The 19848-nt window shown below is 41.6% G+C and overlaps 1 protein-coding gene across 1 annotated transcript; it reads left to right on the top strand.

Moving 5' to 3' along the window:
- The first annotated feature begins 8365 nt into the window (after positions 1 to 8365).
- On the top strand, positions 8366 to 10603 carry LOC101352596 (disintegrin and metalloproteinase domain-containing protein 20). The gene has a single exon (XM_023726117.1). The coding sequence runs from the start codon at positions 8366 to 8368 to the stop codon at positions 10601 to 10603; it is 2238 nt and encodes a 745-aa protein (XP_023581885.1).
- The last annotated feature ends 9245 nt before the right edge of the window (positions 10604 to 19848 follow it).

Genomic DNA, 19848 nt, shown 5'->3' with positions numbered 1-19848 from the left:
CCCTGGCTCAGATGGCTTCACTGGAGAATTTTACCAAACATTTAGAGAAGACCTTACACCAGTACTACTCAAATTATTTCAGAATATAGAAGAGGAAGGGATACTTCTGAATTCATTCTATGAAGTCAGTATAACCCTGATACCAAAACCAGGCAAAGATGCCACAAAAAAGAAAAAGACCAATATCTCTCAAGAATACAGATGCAAAAACTCTCAACAAAATTCTAGCCAATAGATTTCAGCATCATATCAAAAAAATAATACACCACAACCAGGTGGAATTCATACCAGGTATGCAAGTATGGTTCAACATTAGAAAATCAATCAACATAATCCACCACATAATTAAACAAAAGAGAAGAATCACATGATCATCTTAATCAATGCAGAAAAGGCATTTGTCAAAGCCCAACAACAATTCCTGATAAAAACTCTCAACAAAATAGGTAGAGAAGAGAAATTCCTTAACATAATAAATGATGTCTATACAAAACCAACAGCCAGTATCATTCTTAATGGAGAGAGGCTGAAAACATTTCCCTTGAGAACAGGAACAAGACAGCAATGCCCTTTATCACCACTCCTATTTAACATTGTGCTGGAAATCCTAGCTAGAGCAATAAGGCAAGAAAAATAAATAAAGGGCATCCAAATTGGTAAGGAAGAAGTAAAACTGTTCCTATTTGCAGACGATATGATAGTATACATAGAAAACCCAAAAGACTCCACAAGAAAAGTAGTGGAACTAACAGAAGGATTCACAGAGTAGAAGGATACAAGATATATATATACAAAAATAAGTTGGATTCCTATATGCTGATAAAGAGAGCTAAGAAAAAGAAATCTGGGAAACAATATCATTTAAAATAGTTCTTAAAAAAAAAATTTAGAAATAAATCTAACCAGGGATGTGAAAGACCTATACAAAGAAAACTACAAAACACTACTGCAAGAAACCAGAAGAAACCTAAATAAATGGGAAAACATACCATGTTCATGGGTAGGTACTTAACATTGTGAAAATGTCAATTCTACCCAAAGGAATCTACAAATACAATGTAATCCTGATCCAAATACCAACAGCATTCTTTAAAGAGATGGAAAACTAATCATTATATGAAAAGGGAAGAGGCCCCAGATAAGTAAAGCACTTCTGAAGAAGAATAAAATAGGAGGCCTCGCACTAGCTGACCTAGGAACCTACTCTACAGCCACAGTAGTCAAAACAGCCTGGTACTGGTACAATGACAGACACATTGACCAATGGAACAGAATTGAGAACCCAGTTATAAATCTATCCTCCTTTGGTCACCTGATCTTCGACAAGGCCCAAAGTCCATCAAATGGGGAAAAGATAGTCTTTTTAACAAATGATGCTGGCAAAACTGGATGTCCATCTTCAAAAAAACATGCTACAGGAACCATACCTCACACCATACACAAAAACTAATTCAAAATGGATCAAAGACATAAATATAAAACAAAAAACAAAAGGAGATCGTAGAAGAAAAAATAGGGTCAATGCTAGAGGCCCTAGTACATGTCCTAAACAGAATACAAACCATAACTAACAATACGCCAACACCAGAAGATAAACTAGATAAGTGGGATCTTATAAAAATTAAACACTTATTCTCATCAAAAGACTTCCTCAAAAGAGTAAAAAGAGAACCTACAGACTGGGAAAAAAAATTTGGCTATGACAAATCTGACAAAGGTCCAATCTGTAAAATCTATAGAAAAATCCATCACCTCTACAACAAAAAGGCAAATAATCCAGTTAAAAAATGGGCAAATGGTATGAACAGGACACTTTGCCAAAGTAGACACTCAGGTGACTAACAGATATATGAGGAAATGCTCCCGATCACTAGCCGTTAGAGAAATGCAAATTAAAACCACAATGAGATACCATCTCACCCTGACATTGCTTGCATGAATTAAAAAAACAGAAAATAACAAATGTTGGAGAGCCTGCAGGGAGATTGGAACTCTTATGCACTGCTGGTGGGAATGCAAAATGGTATAACCATTTTGGAAAGTGATGTGGCGCTTTCTTAAAAAGCTAGAGATAGAAATACCATATGATCCAGCAATCCCATTCCTAGAAATATATCCTAGAGAAATAAGAGCTGTCACACAAATACACATATACACACCCATGTTCAGTGCAGCATTGTTCACAATAGCAAAAAGATGGAAACAACCTAGATGCCCATCAACAGATGAATGGATAAACAAACTATGGTACATACACACAATGGAATACTACTCAATGATAAAGAACAATGATGAATCTGCGAAACATCTCACAACATGGATGAATCTGGAGGGCGTTATGCTGAGTAAAATAAGTCAATCACAAAAAGATAAATACCATATGAGACCACTATATTATAAAAACTTGTAAAAAGGTTTACACACAAAAAGAAACAATCTTTGATGGTTACGAGGGAGGGCTGTTGTGAGGAGGGAAAAACACTAACTAGACAGTAGATAAGTGGTAACTTTGATGAAGGGTAAGACAGTACACAGTACTGAGGAAGCCAGCACATCTTGACCAAAGCAAGGTCATGGAAGCTCCATAGACACATCAAAACTCCCTGAGGGACCGAATTACTGGGCTGAGGGCTGGGGACCATGGTTTCAGGGAACATCTAGCTCCATTAGGATAACATAGTTTACAAACAAAATGTTCTACATCCTACTTTGATGAGTAGTGTCTGGGGTCTTAAAAGCTTGTGAGCGCTAAGATCCTCCTCTGGCCTCACCCCGTCGGGAGCAAGAGAGAATGAAGAAAACCAAAGACACAAAGGAAAGATTAATTCAAAGGACTGCTGGACCACAATTACCACAGCCTCCACCAGACTGAGTCCAGCACAACTAGATGATGCTCGGCAACCATCATCGACTGCTCTGACAGGGATCACAATAGGGGGTCCCAGACAGAGCTGGTCTGACAGACTGGAGAAACCCCAAGTGTATGGTCCCTGGACACCTTTTTAACTCAGTACTGAAGTCACTCATGAGGTTCACCCTTCAGCCAAAGATTAGACAGCCTCAAACAAAACGAGACTAATGGGCATACCAGCCCAAGGGCAAGGAAGAGAAAGCAGGAGGGGACAGGAAAGCTGGCAACGGGGATCCCAAGATGGAGAAGGGGAGAGTGTTGACCTGTTGTGGGGGTGGCAACCAATGTCACGAAACAATATGTGTATAAATTGTTTAATGAGAAACTAATTTGCTCTGTAAACATTGATCGAAAGTACAATTAAAAAAAAAAAAGAAAGAAAAAAAACCTGTATCTGAAGCAACAGATGTGATTACAGTCATCTTCTGGTTAAATTTAGAATAATCCATAGTCATTTTACATGATGCTCCTACCTTACACATGTTTAAAAGGTAAATTAAAAGTAGATGTCATATGTATTATCACCTCTGTTTTTTCAGTCTTTGATGATGGCACTCACTTATGCAATCCCCAAAACATGCAATATTGCTCTAAGTTTCTATTTTGAAAGCTGGGTCGAGAGGATGAGGGTCATGTATGTGACCATCCCTACCAAAATAGATACAACACTATGTATCAAGGAGTCACTGAGGGATTTTACGAGTTGTTGAGCATGAGTATTGCACTTATGGATTCAGGAACTGTGGAGATACTTCCAGTGAGGGCCCACAGACCTATTGAGCTCACTCTGAAACAGATTTGGACCAAAACTACATTTATTCCTTGAACTACCATAGGATTCCAATTTGAATAGTGGCCCACAGTAGTGCTTTTGAGTCCCCAAGAACTAGAATCAATTCAGACACATGTCTAGTAATCTCTGATATGCATGGATATTTCATTTCCCCCACAGCACCGTCGCTCTCAGAAATCAAAGTTTTGGCAGATATTCAAGATATACTTGAGGCTGTGTTGCAGGATCATTCCTCAAAGGGACTACTGTTCTTCAATCAAAGGACCTTGGGGCATCTGTAAATTGGCTTAGTCTAGAATCTGGGTGAGAAGTTGTGACTCTGTATTTTGATAGAAGGAATTTGTCCACCCAGCCTAGTGTCTTCCCTGTTCTATAACCCAAGTAATATTTAAATAGGCAACCCACTAACTTAATTCAGAGCATTATTATGAACTGTTAGCCTTTCCCAAAGACCCCTATGACTCAAACATTCTGGTTAGCACTTTATTCCTGCAGCCCATACCAATATTCCGATTTCTCTAAGCCCTTGGATTTTTTTTTCCTATACGTTATGTGAGCAAAGTCTTCGCATCTCGACCTCATTGAATGTAAGGCTCTATGGTGTTCAAGTTTCAGTCAACCATGTAAAGCTATAGATCCATTTCCAACTGTGCAAGCTAGCACAATAAATCCCGTCTCTGGTAAGTGCTCCCACGTTAATAAAGTCGGCGTAATTCAGTGTTTATTCTATCATCCATATTCTAACACTCCTAGAATTCATTCCGTCATATACTCCCCTGGTCCCTGCCAATATAAATTAGTAAAATACTGCAATTATTTTGGAGTAGACATTATTTCCTCCCAATTTAGACTTTTTAACTTGTCTCTCTGGAGCATGTTGAGATCTGATTTTGGTTTGCATCTACAGACAATAAGTAGTGGCAGAGGTTATTACAGGGTCTCAAACTAGGGGTGGCTAAATTTGTCATATAGGGGAGCTCTGGTTGCTTTCACTGGTGAGGATGCTCAGGCATACTCAAGCAGTTCTAGATTCTCAGCTGGCCACCTGCAACTGTCCATTCCACATCCCAAGGTTCTTTTCATTCTCAATGTCCTAACTTTCACATGAGAGTCTTGGCAAAACTGTATATTTAATTTACATGGTAATTCTGCAAACCTCACAATTGAATTTTGATTTTTAGTGAAGTGGGCCCGCCCTGTGGCTACAAGAAATGAGATTCTTCTAGGCTGACTGTTATAAGTTCTCTATTTGTGCTGAGAATTTAGAGCATTGAGCCTCATTGTGTAAATCCCCAGTACAGGAAAATATAGCCATGTCTCCCCACAGTCCTTGAAGTACCTATAGTCATCATCACAGTAGTCACTTGGTCCCCCTACACAGTGCTTCAATAAGTACTTCATCACAATCAACACTGGGTGGTAACTTAATTAATTGTGATGCCACTACATGCCTATTCCCCATTGGACAGGAGTTTAGCACTGTGTTTAAGGCCAAAGACATGCAGAAACCAACCCCAGATTCCCATTTTATTTGTCTCTGTTGTGATCACTTCTGGTGCCAAGTCCAGAAAAGGGAAACTAACCAAGAGAAATTAATATAGGGAATTTGTGGAAAGGTATTAGAGGACTGAAAAGGCGAAAAAGGAACACTGAGGTATACAGAGGTAGGATTTGTTGAAAGCAGCTAAATTCCCCCTAAGGCTAGGGGTAACAAAGAGATTGGGATTATCATACCTAGAAACTCTCACCATGGGCCTCATTGATCTGGGTTCTGGATCAGAGAGGATAAGGTATTGCCCAGTGGTGCTGGTAGTTTAGGACTCAGAAAAGGGGTCTTGTGGAGCTGATAGGTGGACTTCTGAGGAGGTAATGCTGAGCTGGTTCTGTTATCCTAGGGACTTGCAAGAGTGGCCTCCAAAAGCTGTGACTCAGACCTCAAAGGAAAGGATGCTGCCCACCCAGGGCTGATACCCAGGCACTTTGAGGAGTGGCCTAGTAGAGCTGGTACTGAGACCTTTGAGAAAGGGATACTGTTTCCCAGAGGACTGAAGGATTGCTTTGCAGATCTAGTTCTCAGACTTCGAAGGAGAGGGTACTGTTCAGGTGGTGTTCATATATTTGATGGGGCTTGATGGAGCTTTTTTTGAAAATGTGGTTATCAACTATCCACCACCAGCAAAAAAAAGCACCATTGCGGGGCTCCATGGAGAGTAATAGCAGGCAAACAGGAAGTAACAAATCTCTTGTTCCCTCCTTTTGCCTTTTAGTTTGCCTGTAGTGCCCCTATTGGCAAAACCTAAAAGGAAGCCAGTTAACAATGGAGAAATATAGTTTGCAGAGTCCCAGCCCCAGTAGCACAGACCAAACTGTGAATTTGTAGGTTTGAAATTGAGTAAATATTGGATAATGAGCATAAGAGGTGTCACAGAATTGGTGCTAACACCTTCTGTGGTGATAGGAAATAGCCAAGTGATAACTATGATCTGTATAAAGCACTTCGATAGTTTCTACTTTATTGTGCTTCATTCATTTGTGGCCCACCAAAATGATTTCATGACCCATTATGGTTTGTGACCTGTAGTTTGAAAAACACTGAATTAGGCTGTGACTGAAGATGAGTGAAGACCTAAGATAGAGTTTTGAGGAGTTTAAGGCACCTGCAGAAATTGTAGAAAGTATTAATGATTGATGCAGAGGAAGATTCCCACACTGCTTTGCAGTGCCAGTAATGGTAGAGGGAAGGGCTTTGGAGTGACACGGTTCACATAATTAATGGTTATGAGATGTTCCTTCAAAGACTGGTCTGTCTCAAAGTTTCTTGGCAATAAACTTTCATATTATTATCTAGCAATGTTTCTGACAAAGGTTAATTTAGGTTAACTTCCTTCTCTAGAAAGCTTTATCTTTCATAATCCTCTCCCACTTCACTCATTCCCATCTTAATGTCTCAAAGTCTATAGCAAATACCAAGAACACTACGAAGAGAGACGTGGAAAGGAAATCTGGAAGTTAGAATTTCACCTCTATCAGAGACGCTTGCTGTAAGAGGTTTAACCTAATGATCCTGGTTTCCCTTTGTGGGATATGGAAACCAGCCATTAGTTCCAGGAAAGTACTGTACTGAGGTGGATGCCAGTTTTCTTGCCATCATAAACCAAAAAAACAAAAAACAAAAAAACCCGTTGTACAACTGTCCTATAGGGTTTCCAAGGAGTGGCTGGGGAATTCAAACTGCTGACCTTTTGGCTGGCAGCCATAGCTCGCCATAGCTCTTAACCACTGTGCCAGCAGGACTCCCTTGCCATCATAATGCTAAGGATATTGCTCATCCTGTATACTGCTGATTCCATCATTTGTCTCCCTGTTTAGACTATCCAGGACACCAGTATCTATTAATAATTTGTCTCCAATTGGTTAAGAGCTTGGCTGCTAACCAAAAGGCCGACAGTTCGAATTCACCAGCCACTCCTTGGAAACCCTATAGAGCATTTGTGTTCTCTCCTACAGGGTCACTATGAGTCAGAATCAACTTGATGGCAATGGGTTTGGTTTTGGTTGTTTTAACTTTTGCTTTAAATGTTAAGCAAATTATTAATGATCCTTTTAACTCAAACTTAGTGAGTGAGCAAAATTAACTTCAACCTGAGCTAGAATTTATATTTTCAACAGTAATGAGGTTTCAAAGTCTACTCAAATTGTGGTCTTCTGATCATTAAATGAACTGACTCTAGGCTTAAGCTCCTCAATCCAGTTTTCTACAGAAAATTCAAACTGCAATTGGTAGATCCAGGTAACTTACCAGCCATGTAAAAAATAGAATAGAATCTATGTTGACTTGACCAAAATCAGTCTCTTGTTATGCTTAAGAACACAATGCAGCTGGGCTGGGTGGAAGGAAGACTGCTGCCTTCATGCTGTGATAGGAGGCCCATGGGGCTGTGTGCCCTGTCCCAAAACAGCAGCCCCATTACCTGCTACCCCATCAGTGTGGCTTCCTTCCTGTGAATCCCTGGGGCTTTTCTGCAGATAAGAATGTGTTTTAAAATAATAATTTATCTTTATTGGCCAAGGTCTCCCAATACCAATAAGCCCATAAGTGGGTTTTGTTGACTGTTAACTTAGATCATGAGTGAGACCTAAATAAGATGTCTGCAAAAAATAAAGGAGAGATGGAACAAACCACCTGAATAAAGGAAGGTAAAAAAAAAAAAAAAAATGATGTGTATTGGATGCATTGTCCACATGCTTGCTAAAGATAATAGGGTAGGTTTTTGGATGGAGAAATTTGTGAGTCAAATGCCAACATGTCTTTAATATGGAAAATTTCATGCAGTTTTACATGTTTAGAGAATAGTATATAATGCATCCTTCATCCAGGTTCAACAATTATCCACTTATGACAGATCTTCATCTATCCCCCTAGAGTCCAACCCTCTCAAATATATGAGAGAAGATCTAAGGCAGTTTATTGCTTCAAGCCTTGTCCCAGTTCAAGAATCATTTTTACCTTCTTTCTGTCTCCCATCCTACCTATCCCACCAACCCTATTCTAGCTCTTCTTTTATTTTCACTTTCAGCACCGCAGCTCTGATGTTCCAACTCTGCCAGGATGGATCCATAACAATTCAGCTCTGTACACTGAGCCAGACCAGCAGTGTCTCATGCCTTGCCCTCTTCTATTCTGGACAGTTGGCTCCATAATGGCAGGGGGTGAAGGCCTAGTGCACATCAGGGTCATTCCTCTCCTGCTCTGGGTAGGAGCGTCTCTGTCCGTTTCTGGCCACTCCCAGGCCAGGCCTTCCCAGCACTTCATCTCTCCGGAAGTGATGATCCCTTTGAAGGTGACTGGCAGAGGCAGAAGCGCAAGGGCTCCAGGCTGGCTCTCCTACAGTCTACGGCTTGGGGGCCAGAGACACATTGTCCACATGAGGGTCAAGAAGTTCTTGGTTTCCAAACACCTCCCAGTGTTCACCTATACAGACCAGCGTGCCCTCCGTGAGGATCAGCCTTTTGTCCCAGATAACTGCTACTACCATGGTTATGTGGAAGGGGTGTTTGAGTCCCTGGTTGCTCTCAGTACCTGTTTTGGGGGCTTTCGAGGGGTGCTACAGATAAATGGCCTCACTTATGAAATTGAACCCAGGAGGCACTCTGCCACATTTGAACACCTGGTGTACAAGATAGACAGTAATGAAACACAATTCTCACCCATGAGGTGTGGCTTAACAGAAGAGGAAATAGCACGCCAATTGGAGTTGCAAAAGACATATAATTCCACACTGAAGCAAAGTTCTTATCATGGATGGTGGACCCACCGGCATTTTCTTGAACTGGTAGTGGTGGTGGACTATAATCGATTTCTTCACTCACTTAGAAATACCTCAGTGGTGCAGCAGGAAGTATTTATTGTTGTCCATATTGTGGATTCCTTATATGGCCCTTTTGATGTTGATGTAATTTTGATTGGTATTGAGATCTGGAATGAAGGAAACCCATCTTTATCAAATGACATAGATCAGGTTGCGGAGGAATTTTCCATTTGGAAGAAATTGCACCTCGATGCACGACTGCCAAGTGATACTACACATCTTTTCATAAAACAATCATTTGCTGACAAGCTTGGTATTGCCTATGTTAGAGGAATATGCGTTCCTCCTTTTAACTGTGGAGTTGATAGTTTCCAAGGAAACCAGTTGTTTTCTTTTGCCCTTATTGTGACCCACGAGCTTGGTCATAATTTGGGTATGCTGCATGACACTAAATGGTGTGTGTGTGAACAAAAATGGTGCATAATGTTTCCCAGTCAAAAGATAACAACTAAATTTAGCAATTGTAGTTATGCAGAATATTGGGACAACACTATCAGGAAAGGAGTTTGTCTTCGCTCTCCTCCAAATCCAGAGAAGATCTTTAGGGTGAAGTTCTGTGGAAACCTAATGGTTGAAGAAGGAGAGGAGTGTGACTGTGGAACCATACATCAGTGTGCTAATGATCCCTGTTGTCTTTCAAACTGCACTCTGAGTCCAGGGGCTGCTTGTGCTTTTGGGCTATGCTGTAAAGATTGCAATTTTATTCATTCAGGTTATTTGTGTAGACAACAGGTCAGTGAATGTGATCTTCCAGAGTGGTGCAGTGGAACTTTTCATCAGTGCCCAGAAGATGTTTATGTGCAGAATGGGATACCCTGTAATGACAGTGCCTACTGCTATGAAAAGAGATGCAATAGCCATGATACACAGTGTAAAGAGATTTTTGGCAAAGATGCAAGAAGTGCATCTCAGAGCTGTTACCAAAAAATCAACACTCAAGGAAATCGTTTTGGTCACTGTGGTATTACAGACATAGTATATCTAAAATGTGAGACCCCTGATATCCTGTGTGGGAGAATTCAGTGTGAAAATGTGGGAGTAATTCCCAATCTGACACAACATTCTACAGTGCATCAGATTCACTTCAATGGCACCACTTGCTGGGGCACTGACTATCATTTAGGGATGTCCATACCTGATATTGGTCAAGTGAAGGATGGCACAGTATGTGGTTTGGAAAAGATCTGCATCCACAATAAGTGTGTCCATCTATCTTATCTGCCACAAGATTGTCAGCCTGAGACCTGCAACATGAGGGGGATCTGTAACAATAAACAGCACTGTCACTGTGACCATGGGTGGGCACCTCCCTACTGCTTGATGAAAGGCTACGGAGGTAGTGATGATAGCGGCCCACCTTACAATGTCATAGAAGAGGTGGGAGGTGTGGCTTATCCATCATTATGGTGGCTCATTCCTTTGATTATTTTATTTTTTTATTTCATCCTTGTGCTTTGTAAGACAGACATAAAAGAAAAGGAAGAAAAAGAGGAAGAAAAGGATGAAAATAAAGAACAGGAAGAAGAATAAGGCTCACACTTTATTACAAAATATGTTTAATTTTTCTTTTTAAGGCAGAGAAACATTAGGGCATGGCCTATGGTTTAAAATAACACCCAGGGATCCCTCATGTCAGGATCATAAGCATTATATAGCACATCAAAGTATCCCTAGCATGTTTCTATTTACTCTTCAATGTTTTAAGCAATATTAAAAGCTCATTTTTCCTGGAAGTCGTCTCTATGTTTCCTGAAAAAAGCATAGCAGTGACATAGTTTTGAAGCTGTTGTCTCTCATTTCTAAACCCCCTCCGACTTTTGCACTCTACTATGTAATGTTCTGGATGTGCTTCTAAGGAACCACAGTTCTGTTTTGCCAGCTCCCTTCCTGTTAGTTGTGCCAACTGAGGGCAGTAGAAGTAGACTGGAGCAATAGACGAGGGGAGAAGGGAGTTTACTTTCCTGTGTGCTTAAAGTTATGATCAGTGTCATTTCAGATGGGGCCATTCACTTAGGTAACCATATTTGGTTTTGGATTCTAGTTTTGTTTGCAGTATTAGAACCATCCTCCTGCTCAGAAATACCAGCACCAGTCAGCCACTGACCCCCTCGGAGATTTGCTTTTCACCTCTGGGGTTGGCAGAGTGAGCATCCTCTGAGCTCCTGAGGCACCAGCAGAAGCTGGTCACTGTGCTCTCCTTAGAGGTTTGGGTCTCCACTCTGCGGGGATCTCCTTTAATCATCCATGCTCTAATAAACCCAACTTTTTCCTGTGTCGCTGGCCTTAGAGGTGTTAGGTGCTTTTTGTCGTTACTATGTTCATTGTGTTAGGTTGGGTTTTCCAGAAACAGATTGGAGTTTAGGGTGCAAAATTTTGTTAGGGATCAACAGCTGTGAAAGGAAGAGGGAGGAAGTTGGCTGCACAGATAAGAAATAGAACTATATAGCAGCCTCCGCCAACATGACAGCGAGTTCTGGAGTGAATATTGAATGACAGACTTGTGTTGAATGGGGCCAAAATGGTCAGGGTCTTTATACCCCTTCCTTGATCATTCATTGCATGTAGGCTGCCCAAGGTAGGGAGTGTGCTCAGCTGAGTTGTTCTCTGCAACTGAGGCAGACCCCCAAGAGATGACATCTAGAGTCTCTCTGCTGATTTTACTGCCTGCAGCTGGTTAGCAAGACATTCCTTGAAGGAGAATCCAAGTGGTTTATTTGGCTTTTACACAGTCCAGTCTTTGCACTGCTGTGATCTGTTTCTCCATATATATTCTGGGAACAGTTCCTCAAGTATTCTGGTGGACATCTCTTCCTGTGGGGAAGCTTAGAAGAGGGAGATTAGTGGGATAAACTACAATTCCTTCTGCTGCATTTGGTATTGGGCTGAAATTTATACTTATTGGCTCTCCACTATCCATTCTCGTTTCCCTCACCTTCAGATAGCATTCTGCTGGCCTTAGATGCTTACCCCCTGTCATGACCCATGTCCTTATCTCTGAGGGACCTGAGAGTGCCCAGACACCATGCTCTTTTCTGGCTGGGATTGCTGAATCTGTCCATTTATAGTCAGAATTGGGCTTGAAAATACTAAGAGGCACCTAAAGAGATCACCTGGGTTCCACGCATATTCCTTTATGCCCATATAATACAATAGCAAGCAGACCTGTCGTGATTAGGTTCCTCTCTATGACTAGGGTCAATTACCCCTGTCAAGACTATGACTCCTTTTCTTGCTCCTGGTATATGGACACAAGGAGCCCTAAATGTCCAGGTGGCAACTTTAGCTTATAATTCAATGGGACTCTTGCTATGTTCCCTGCTGAAATATGCCCCCTTTGGGGACCAGGACCTCTAGTCCCGCACAGCCCAGACTTGGAGGGGAGAGAGAGCACAAACTACTCCATTGAGAGTGATGGTAAGTGATGCCGCTCCCGCTTCTAACCCTTTGTTTCCAGACTCATGTAAAAGTCTCTGATGCAGTGCATATAACACATCCCAGGAAATGGTACCCCATTTTCACAGGCTGTTACCTCCAAACAAGTGCTTCAGCTTCCGTTGCAACTTCAGTAGGTCTTTGCAGTTATCTATTAGGCTGGCAGCTTCTGGATCATGTTGTTTGAGATACATGGTCTTGGGTCCACTTATACAACTCCTCTGATATAAAGTGAGTACTCTTTTCTGGTGTGATATTATATGGGAATACCAGACCAGTGGATCAAACACTCCAGATGCCTTTGGATAGTGGTACTCACTGAGGCCCTTATAGTGAGGTAAGGATATTCAGAATATGTATCTGTCTTAGTTATCTAGTGCTGCTATAACAGAAATACCACAAGTGGATGGCTTTAACAAAGAGAAATTTATTTCTTCACAGTAAGGTAGGCTGAAAGTCCAAATTCAGGGCGTCAGCTCCAGAGGAAGGCTTTTTCTCTCTGTCGGCCTTCTCATCAGTGTTCCCCCGGACTAGGAGCTTCTCGGCGCAGGGACCCCAGTCCAAAGGATGCGCTCTGCTCCTGGCACTGCTTTCTTGATGGTATGAGGTCCCCAACTCTCTGCTTGCTTCCCTTTCCTTTTATCTCTTGAGAGATAAAAGGTGGTGCAGGCCACACCCCAGGGAAACTCCCTTTACATTGGATCAGAGATGTGACCTGGGTAAAGGTGGTGTTGCAATCCCATCCTAATCCTCTTTAACATAAAATTACAACCACAAAATGGAGGCCAATGACACAATTCTGGGAATCATGGCCCAGCCAAATTGATACACACATTTTTGGGGGGACATAATTCAAACCATGACAGTATCTATTCAGACTATGTGTCTATTCCTGTAAGAAGGAACCACTGGCCTTTTCAGGATGATATGATTCCAATCTAGTCAATTTCCCACTAAGTTGCCCTCAAGGAATGGTGCCATGTTAGTGGCTCAGCTTGGTCTTTGTTGCTAGCTGGTTTGCTAGATTGTCTTGATAAGTAGGAATCCATGCTGTTGCACCCATGAGTAGCCTGCCACTCTGGCCCACTTGGTCATGTGCCCATCTTGCCAGTGCTGGGTGGCTAATGCCTGAGGCTGGCCAGTGCTAAGTTACTGGGTAAATTTGTCTACAAGCTGTTCAGTACATCTTCCATGACAGATGTTTTCTGGTGAGAATTAATATGTGATCTAAAGATCTTCACAATTTGTGCCCACTCCCATATATCCATGCTTCTACCCTAGATCTTCTTGTCCTCCATCTTACAGTCTTTATCCTTCCAGGTGCCTGAATAACCAGCCAGACCTTTGCTACTGTCCGTTAGTCTATATATGTTCTAACTTGGACCACATCTCTTTCCATACAAAGTGGTGGCCAGGTACACTGCCTGAAGCTCAGCCCATTGTAAGGATTTTCCCTTGCACTTGTTAAGTCCACTACTGAGAAGTCTATACAGTAAAGCTGCTGGCCATTTTTGTCTGCAACACACATAGTGTGCTGACCCATCCATAAACCAAGGTTGGACTTTTTTCCTCTCTTCCTTCAGCCAGTCATATGGGATCCCCCATAGAGCCGTAAGTACGAGCTGAAGGAGGACTGTTGATGCAGCAGTGCTGGGTACCCTGGAGTTTGGGATACCTGCTTATATAGCATGTTGTGCCCTTTGGTTCTGCTCATGTTCGATGGATTATTTCTGGCCTCCCAACCTATGACTTGCTGGGTTTGACAGAACCCATCTTATGATCGACAATTCTGGCCACATAGGCATTTGGTGTTCCATGGTCATGTGAATTCCATGACCACATGGTGGCTTGGTGTCTATGTTCAGGTGGCCAAATATCATGCCAGGAGTTATTTTCTAAAGATGTTTGTTTGCTGCAGATGGCATGGCCTTACTACAGAACCTCAGAGCCCTGTACTATGATTCTCCCACTGAGGCTTACCACAAACTCCACTCAACATTCTTCTCCACTACTAATACCTTCAACACTATAGAGTTTACCATAGAGTATGATGCCAGTAGCAGGGATGTTTGCACCACAGCCTGGGCCTACTGTAGAACTCTTTCTTTCTCAGGATTCCCCTCAAAGCTGGCAGCCTCTACTGTCAGTGTTCCTAGGTGTCAAATTTGCCTCTTCCAAAAACCAAAGAAGACCCCAGGCATTGTGCTTCCTTTTTCATGGTAGGAGATGCATGATGTAATAATTTGCCCTTACTTTGGAGGGATAACCCAGCATAGCCCTTACTCTTAGACAGTTAAAAAGTTTACTGATGTAGCAGGCCTATGATCACAATTTATTCTTCACAGAGTTTATCTCCCATTCTCTGAGCTCATATGTCTTACCAAAGCCTTCAGTGTGATCACCTTTTCTTGTACATGTAGCTTGATCAACTTATCATCACTGTAATGGATCAATGTGATGTTCTGTGGGATATCCAGATAGTCCATATCTCTCTATACTAATTATGACAGAGGATGAGACAGCTGTTATAGCCCTGGGTTCATAGAACCACGGTACCTGTAAGCTGGACTGTGGTTAAGTGTCTTCACTCTACATGAGAGACATTACAATGCTTTGGGTATCTAGGTATCAGTGTCAACTCAGATCCTATATCCAATAATCCTCAAAATGTATAGCTCTTCCCCTTTCCCCATGCACAGTTATCTGAGTAAGTAGCGATAGTTCCATTTGGTGAAGGACCGGGGGAATCATTGTTTATATTTGCCATGCTGTTGCTACATCCTTCTTCCTGGGGACTTGTGCATCTCTTTAGGCAGTGGGTTCCAGATCTGAAAATAGGTTCCAGTCTAGAAGCTGGACAATTTATTATTAATTTGGGGGGCGGTGGGGGGGGGGGGCAATTGCTTCTGACTTCCCAGTCATCTATCCCTGGCTTCTTCTACTGGTATAAAGTAGTATCCTTGTTGGCTGCCCATCTATTTTGCCTGTAAGGATGGCAGGTTCTATTAACTATCTCTTTAAGTCTTGGTTGCCATTCTGACCTTGCCAGTAGTTATGATAATTGCTACCTCTTGCCCTCTGGGATGGTTAGGCATTGCCCCGGCCTCTATGTGTCAGGGTACTATTATCACCCGTGCTATCTGTGAGCCAAGTTCTGTAATACCCTCTCCTATTCTCAGCCCTGGTCTACAGAGGACAGTAAATACTAGACTTATTTTTAGTGATGTTGGTACCCCTCTCACCAGCACATTCTTTATGGACTTGGTAAGTACTGTGTTCTCTGGACATTCCCATGAAACATTATCATCTGATGGCCCTCTGGCCATGTATAATAAATCCATTTCAGCATGCTCATTCCCATGAGTCTTTTAATTTCTTCCTCTATCATCCACCATGGCAATTCTGGCATTTCAGCTTCACTCAGTGTGGGCATTGCTTTTTCCATGCTTCGAGGAGCCGTTCTAGGAGCAAGCCTGGACAATCTCCTGGGGTCTTTGCCAGGGTGTTAAATCTTGGGAGCGTGTTCTTCCCACTTGATCAAGAATCTTCAGAATTAAGCCCTTCTTCTCTTATCAGGCTTAGCATTTCTCCAGTTGATCATGCTGTGACTTAACCCTAATTATATGCCTAGTGGCCAGGAGAGGACGTGGAGAGAGGTGGAGAGGAGGAGGAGAGAAGTCACCTATTGCCTTGTGAGGGAATGGCCTCTACATTTTCTTCCAGCACTAAGAGATGAGTCATATCTGCACACTCAATGTTCAGAGGAGTCCAAGGAGTCAGAAATTTAAGGGTATCCATTCTATGTGTCAGGGTCCCAGGTTTTCACGAAGATTCAGATAACAGCTCTGCCTTTGTTGGACATTTAATTTTTTTTTAAGTTCAGTCACTTGTCTTTCTGTCTTTTCCCACTGTAGGAGATGAGGGCTTCATTGTGTGCAAAAAGGCCCACTGGTATTCAAGTCTGGCTTCAGTTGCCTGTTACTTGCCTTCAGCTGTTCACTACTTTACTGCAGTTCATCTGTAGTGCACTTAGCAATAATCATGAAATACTTTTATTCTTATAGCTACTATTACCTCCTTACTTCTTGTGGTAGGCAGAATTCTAAGATAGCCCTCTTGATTCCTGCCCCCCTGGTATCCATCTTTGTGTAATCTCGTCCCTTTGAGTGTGAATGGGGACTGTAACTTGCTTCTAACCAAGACTATGGCAAATGTGATAGGATTTTGCAGATATAATTAAGATCCATAGCTAGTTACAAGTTTATCAAAAGGAAGATTTGCCTAGGTGGGCCTGGCCTATCAGGTGAGCCCTTCATTTCTATTTATTTATTTATTTTACTATGCTTCAGATGAAGCTTTACAGAGCAGATTAGTTTCTCATTAAACAATTAATGCACATATTGTTTTGTAACATTGGTTGCCAAACACACGACATGTCAACACTCTCCCCTTCTCGACCTTTGGTTCCCCATTACCAGTTTTCCTGTCTTCCCCTGCCTTCTTGTCCTTGCCTCTGGGCTGGTGTGCCCATTTAGTCTCATTTTGTTTTATGGGCTTGTCTGATCTTTGGCTGAAGGGTGAACCTCAGGAATGACTTCAGTACTGAGTTAAAATAGTGTCTGGGGGTCATACCCTCAGAGTTTCTCCAGTCTCTGTCAGACAAGTAAGCCTGGTCTTTTTTTGTGAGTTAGAATTTTGTTCTACATTTTTCTCCAGCTCTGTCCAGGACCCTCTATTGTGACCCCTGTCAGAGCAGTCGGTGGTGGTAGCTGGGCATCATCTAGTTGTGCTAGACTCAGTCTAGTGGAGGCTGTGATACTTGTGTCTTTCAGACTAATCTTTCTCTTGTGTCTTTGGTTTTCTTCATCCTCCCTTGCTCCAGATGAGGTAGGACCAGTGGAGTATCTTAGATGGATGCTCACAAGCTTTTAAGACCCTAGACGCTACTCACCAATGTAGGATGTATAGCATTTTCTTTATAAATTATGTTATGCCAATTGAGTTAGATGTTCCCAGACACCATGCTCCCTGACCCTCAGCCCAGTAATTTGGTCCCTCAGTGTCATGGATTGAATTGTGTCCCCCCAAAATGTCTGACAACTTGGCTAGGCCATAATTCCTAGTATTGTGTGATTGTCCACCATTTTGTCATCTAGTGTAATTTTCCTATGTGTTGTAAATCCTATCTGTATGATGTTAATGACATAGCTTTAGAGGCAGTTATGTTAATGAGGTAGAACTCAATCTACAAGATTAGGTTGTGTCTTAAGCCAATCTCTTTTGAGATATAAAAGAGAGAAGTGAGCAGAGCGACAGGGGACCTCATACCACCAAGGAAGTAGTGCCAGGAGAAGAGCACGTCCTTTGGACCCAGGGTCCCTGCACCTAGAAGCTCCTAGACCAGGGGAAGATTGATGACAAGGACTCACCCTAGACCCAACAGAGAGAGAAAGCCTTCCCCTGATACAGGCACCCTGAATTCGGACTTCTAGCCCCCTTGACTGTAAAAGAATAAATTTCTCTTTGTTAAAACCATCCATTTGTGGTATTTCTGTTATAGCAGCACTAGATAACTAAGACACTCAGGGAGTTTGGATGTGTCTATGGAGCTTCCATGACCTTGCCTTGGTCAAGTCATGCTGACTTCCCCAGTATTGTGTACTGTCTTACCCTTCACTAAAGTTACCAATTATCCACTGTCTAGTTAGTGTTTTTCCCTCCCCTCCCTAGTAACCATCAAAGATTGTGTCTTTCTGCGTGTAAACCTTTTCATGAGTTTTTATAATAGTGGTCTCATACAGTATTTTTCCATGTGTGATTGACTTATTTCACTCAGCATAATACCTTCCAGATCCATTCATACTGTGAGATGTTTCGCAGATTCACCATTGCTCTTTATTGTTGCATAGTATTACATTGTGTGTATGTATCATAGTTTGTTTATCCATTCATCTGTTGATGAACACTTAGGTTTTTTCCATCTTTTTGCTATTGTGAATAATGCTGCACTGAACATGGGTGTGCATATGTCTATTTGTGTAACAGCTCTTACTTCTCTAGGATATATTCCTAGGAGTGGGATTGCTGAATCATATGGTATTGCTATTTCTAGCTTTTTAAGGAAGCACCATATCGTTTTCCAAAATGATTGTACCATTTTACATTCCTACCAGCACTGCATAACAGTTCCAATCTCCCCGCAGCCTCTCCACCATTTGTTATTTTCTGTTTTTATGATTTGTGCCAGTAATGTTGGGTAAAATGGTATCTCACTGTAGTTTTGATTTGCATTTCTCTAATGGCTAGTGATCGCAAGCATTTCCTCATGTGTCTGTTTGCTGCCTGAATGTCTTCTTTGGTGAAGTGTCTGTTCATATCCTTTGCCCGTTTTTCAATTGGATTATTTGTCTTTTCTTGTAGAGGTGTTGGATTTTCCTATAGATCTTAGAGATTAGACTTTATCAAATTTGTCATAGCCAAAAATTTTTTCGCATTCTGTATGTTCTCATCTTACTCTTTTGGGGAACTCTTTTGATGAACGTGTTTAATTTTTAGAAGATCCCAGTTATCTAGCTTATCTTCTGGTGTTTGTATATTGTTAGTTATGGTTTCTATGCTATTTATGTCCTGTATTAGGGCCCCACAGGTGCCACCAGGGCTCCATAGGGCCTCTAGCATTGACACTATGTTTTCCTCTATGATCTTTATAGTTTTTGGTTTTATATGTAAGTCTTTGATCCATTTTGAATTAGTTGTAGTGTATGGTGTGAGGTACGGGTCCTATTTAATTTTTTTACAGATGGACATCCAGTTTTGCCAGGACTATTTGTTAAAAAGACTGTCTTTTCCCCCACTTAATGGACTTTGGGCCTTTGTGAAAGATGAGGTTACCATAGGTGGATGGATTTATATCCGGGTTCTTGATTCTGTTCCATTTGTCAATGTGTCTGTCTACGAGTACCAGGCTGTTTTGACTACTGTAGCTGTATAAAAGGTTCTGAGGTCAGGTAGTGCATGTCCTCCTACTTTATTCTTCTACTTCAGTAGTGCTTTACTTACCAAGGGCTTCTTTCCTTTCCATATAAAGTTAGTGATTAGTTTTTCCATCTCTTTAAAGAATGCTGCTGGTATTTGGGTTGGGATTGCATTATGTTTGTAAACTGCTTTGGTTAGAATTGACATTTTCTCAATGTTGAGTCTATCTATCCACGAGCATGGTATGTTTTTCCATTTACTTAGGTCTCATTTGTTTTCTTGCAGTGTGGTTTGTAGTTTTCTAGGTCTTTTACGTCCCTGGTTAGATTTATTCCTAAGTATTTTATTTTTTTAGGGGCTATTATAAA

Source organism: Trichechus manatus, unplaced genomic scaffold, assembly GCF_000243295.1.
Source record: "Trichechus manatus latirostris isolate Lorelei unplaced genomic scaffold, TriManLat1.0 scaffold00010, whole genome shotgun sequence".
Lineage (NCBI taxonomy): Eukaryota > Metazoa > Chordata > Mammalia > Sirenia > Trichechidae > Trichechus > Trichechus manatus.
Note: the sequence above shows the minus strand (reverse complement) of the source record. Positions and strands in the feature narration are given on the sequence as shown.

Coding starts and splice junctions, on each gene's coding strand:
- LOC101352596 (XM_023726117.1), top strand. CDS start 8,366: ATGCCTTGCCCTCTTCTATTCTGGACAGTTGGCTCCATAATGGCAGGG.